At 42.1% G+C, this 4,423-nt stretch overlaps 1 protein-coding gene across 2 annotated transcripts in view; it reads right to left on the bottom strand.

Moving 5' to 3' along the window:
- Positions 1 to 4,068, bottom strand: part of LOC103389868 (ras-related protein Rap-2a-like) — a 15,541-nt gene extending 11,473 nt beyond the window's left edge. The window contains exons 1-2 of one of the 2 annotated variants that reach the window (XM_025062461.1): positions 3,479 to 4,068; positions 2,854 to 3,254 (exon numbers count right to left, since the gene is read on the bottom strand). In XM_025062461.1, coding sequence (XP_024918229.1) covers positions 2,854 to 3,167 — 314 coding nt within the window. In that variant the 5' untranslated portion in view covers positions 3,168 to 3,254; positions 3,479 to 4,068. Of the gene's footprint in view, positions 1 to 2,853 lie in introns of both variants that reach the window. The other variant, XM_008325468.3, reaches the window with a different exon arrangement.
- Positions 4,069 to 4,423: the final 355 nt, after the last annotated feature.

The following is a 4,423-nucleotide window of genomic DNA, read 5'->3' as shown; positions in this document are numbered from 1 at the left end:
GCTGCATCAGCAGCACGTTTTAGAGGTAGGACGCTGATGTGAAGACAGCTAATGCTAACCAAGAGTGGTCTCATGTGCTGATTGGTTTTATTGAGCACATTTATCTACATATAGGCAAATAACTATCCTGTTTCTGTCGATAATATTCACAGCTTGTTTTTCCCACTGTTCCCAGAAATTATTTATTTTTCTCTAATGGTGGCCTGATGTTTTCTTGGCTTTCACAAAACACACTCCCATAAGCAGTGGTGAATGAGCACATGTTGTATCTCCTGGTGGTTCTTGTTGCTGCTGCTGCTACATCAGCAGCACGTTTTAGAGGTAGGACGCTGATGTGAAGACAGCTAATGCTAACCAAGAGTGGTCTCATGTGCTGATTGGTTTTATTGAGCACATTTATCTACATATAGGCAAATAACTATCCACGTGTTTCTGTCGATAATGTTCACAGCTTGTTTTCCCCACTGTTCCCAGAAATTATTTATTTTATCAACAAATCCACAGAAAACAAATGGAAGTTTGAAAATCCACCCAAATGTGGAGACAACACATAGGACAATGTGATCAGTTTGTTGATTTGAACTACTAGAAAACATAAAGACATCTAGAAGAAACCCATGAGGATTCCAGGTTTGTACACCACTCCAAATATTCTACTAGACTTTCCATGCATATATGGCTGGATATGGTACATATTTATATTTTTGAATTTATTGCTTTTTTGGGGGGGGCGGGGGGTGTTTATGTTTACTACAATTTATGCTGCTTTTTATAGAAGGGTTTCTTTAGACAGAAACCTGACTTTTATTTTACTGTACACAAGAAACAAACAATAAATTTAGGCAAAATATCATGAACCTGGAGCAATAAAACAGTCCATCATTTATTCAACAGCTGCACAGATCATGAAATATGCTGCATTTCAACTATGCATGTATGCATGCAAGGAGAATGCGACTTTCAGCTCAGGCAGGCACATTCCTTCAGCGGATACTGCTGATACTCAGTGAGGAAAAATAATTGGAAAACATATTTACTTCATTTCTATGTTAATAAATCCACAACACCTCAAATGTGCACCAGTTCCATGACCTCGTGATTCAGCCATTACTTTTTCCTGATAACTGCTGTAAACAGTCATTTATTTCAGTCATGTCACTCTGTCTCACTGCTCTAGTGGAGACTTGACAGGGCTCCGAAATATGGCTGTGCAGAAATTAAACAAATTAAAACAGGCTGGCAGCCAAAAATAAAAACAACAACAGCCTCTCACCACCAAAAGGAAATAATATCCCAGCTTTTCTTCCTCCTCTCTTCTCAGTTACTTGGTCATGAAATGAATTACGGGCCAAATCGATCAAAGACGCTCCGGCCTAGTCATGTGTGAGAGGCCGACAACATCAAACCCAGGGAGAGTTCACCGGGTTGATTTGTGACAGGTGAGCTGCAGCTGGACTCTTATGAGGAGCAGATGAGCAGCTCACGAAAAGAGGAAGAGGAGGAAGAGGGGGAGGAAGAGATGAAAAATGAGACAATAAATTTCAAATAGAAATAAAACACAGACGGTTTGTCAGGGATATTTCCAGGTTCCAGGTGGTGTACCAGGAGAATAATTAGGAACCATTACCGTTATTAAAATGAAGTGGTTAATAAATTGGTTGAAGAAGAAGTTGTTTGGGCTAACTCTAAACAGGATTTGTCTCCATGCTGGACCTGGAGCTGTCATTTTGTCTAAAGAAAAAAAAAAGACCATTTACTGCACCACCTAAAATATTTAGCTTTTCAGATGCTTTGTGTCTCAGTAGCATTTAAAAGCATGCTTTCTAGACAATTAGAGAGGGAGGTGGTGCATTCACTGACAGTACGACTGTTAGCTTTTAGTATATAAGATGGGCCAGAAAGAAATCAGCAGCTGGTTCCTGAGGTTAGGGCTTTGTTCATCTCTGAAACACCTCTGTGGTTGAACAGATTTAGACCATTAGGTGGGGCTAAGTGAAGCATTCTGGATCAAAGATGACTAATATTATATATATAATAAATAAAGACAAATAGAGAATATAAAAAAATGTTAACGATGACGTTACTTTTTGTTTTCTTATGGAGTATACTCCTGGTTCATGTTTACCAGATGGCAATGAGAAACAAACAACCCTTAAACCAGAGCACAGCGCTGTCTAGTGTATGGTCGGGGCACTGCATGTGACCTGAAGATTGAAACAGTGATAGGTTCTTATCATAACACAAATGTAAATCTCTATCTCGGGTCTGTTTCTTCACTAGTGTAAAAAGGTATCAAAGTTACCCCAGTCACTGTCACTGTAGTTGATGTTTGTGGTTGGTCATAACTGAACTGGAGTACTTACTCTTAAAGAGACCTAAAAATTGTACAGTGGTCTCTGGAGGGCTGTGGGACAGAAACACCTGGCTGCAGATGTTCGTGGCGGTGGAGAACACTCCAGAACATGGTCTAAATTGTTGTAAACTTGTTCTGTCTGTGAACTGTGACCCAGATTGTCTATTCACCTTCTACTGCCTAGTCCTCTGCAAGGACGGGTTGAATCCCAGTAGTCATCTGGGGATGGAGGTGTACACTCTGGACATCACTGGTCCACATATAGGGTCAAATAATTCAAACCTCAATCGGAAATAATCAACAGTCAATGTAGTACTCCACAATACTCGGTGACAACCCACCAACACTTACAGACACAAACTACCGACAGAAAGACCATTAGTTACCCCCAGGGATCGCACTGGTGATGTTCTTGCTGTAAGGCAAGTACTAACCGCGTTTCCATTGTGTGGCCCTAAACCAAAAATCTCCACAATGACCATGGTCCAGACTCAACTCACCTTTTCACCCTGATAATCTGGTCCCTCATGGGCTTGATGTCCTGAAAACTTTGCTGGTTGACCAGGCTGTAGACCAGGATGAAGCCCTGGCCGTTCCTGATGTAGAGGTCCCGCATGGAGGCGAACTGCTCGGTGCCGGCGGTGTCCAGGATCTCCAGCACGGACGGGGACGAGTCCACTTCGATCTCCTTGCGGTAAAAATCCTCGATGGTGGGGTCATACTTCTCTATGAAAGTACCGGTGACGAACTGAACGGTGAGGGCGGACTTGCCCACGCCGCCGCTGCCCAGAACCACCACCTTGTATTCCCGCATGGCTCTCGGTTACCACAGACGCATGATTCCCGCAGACTTCCCGTCTCGGATCCTCAGACTCCAGACGCAGCAAAGCAGACACCGATCCTGATGCAGAACAAAGAAAAAGTCTGGGATGATCAGTGGTGATGGAGCATCTACGGCCGAGGACGCACAGCCTCCACCGAGACGTTCCCACGCTACCTCAGAGAGACACCACTCCACAGGCATCCAACATGCAGTAAGGCTGTGTGTTCAGGCTGAGGCTGTGTGAGTGAACGGAGCATCTTTGTTCATATGGAGGCGATGCTGCAGCTGCTTCATGTTCTCACCTCTGCTGGGCTGCAGGAGACACCAGTCAGTCTGCAGAGTTAGTTTGAGGACAACAGATCTGATGCTGCTGCTGCTGCTGCTGCTAGTGCTGCTGGGAATCCACGCCTCTGGAATTGCTGCATCCACCGTTTCCTGGAACGTGGTATGGAGGGCGATTAGTGCCACCACAACAAAGACATACAATTAGCCATAATTACAGTGGGTTTTAAGGGGTTTGGTAAAGAAAAAAAAAGCATGTGAAACAATACAAACAGTGATATAAATACAAAAACTCTACTGTATTTACTGTACATTTGAATTAAAATCTATTACAAAAATTAGGCGACTGAGGGAAGGGCAGATTAAATAAAACAGTTAAGCTGTATAACATTGGTGAGAATATACTCATCAGTTATATGGAATAAACGCTGCACTGTGTAAAATTACTGCCAAAATCAGGTGATTGTCACTAAACCAAAGGTTTAGCTGTTGTAACAGGGTTTTAGCAATATTTACCAAAACATAGGAAAAATGTTATTGTTGTCAAAGAACCTGCTAATTTTTAAAAGGTATGTATATCTGGACAAACTGATTAACAAGATGTGAAAATTACCACAATGAAGAAGGTCTTACCTGAACCAAAGCCTGTAGGAAAAGGCAGTAATTCCACCAGAAAACCTGACGTCTGCTAACGTGTTACTCACATAAATGCACACAAACATTTTAAACACAGAAGTTGAATAATAACAATAATTTCAAGGTTCAGAGGGAGGCAGCAGAAGAACAATGACTCCTGTCTGCTGTGATGTAAAAATGCAGATTTTTCATTGGACTTTGGTGCAGTGAGTGAGACGGTCACAAAGAACAGTATCACACATTTTAATAAAATGCTTTTTTAATTTAAATTCAAATGAATGGCAGAGAAAATACAAACAGGCTGAAGCTTGTTGTAGCCTTAGCCCTGT

This window comes from Cynoglossus semilaevis, chromosome 14 (genome assembly GCF_000523025.1).
Source record: "Cynoglossus semilaevis isolate Cse_v1.0 chromosome 14, Cse_v1.0, whole genome shotgun sequence".
In the NCBI taxonomy this organism is placed as follows: domain Eukaryota; kingdom Metazoa; phylum Chordata; class Actinopteri; order Pleuronectiformes; family Cynoglossidae; genus Cynoglossus; species Cynoglossus semilaevis.
This window is presented reverse-complemented; position numbering and strand designations above follow the sequence as displayed.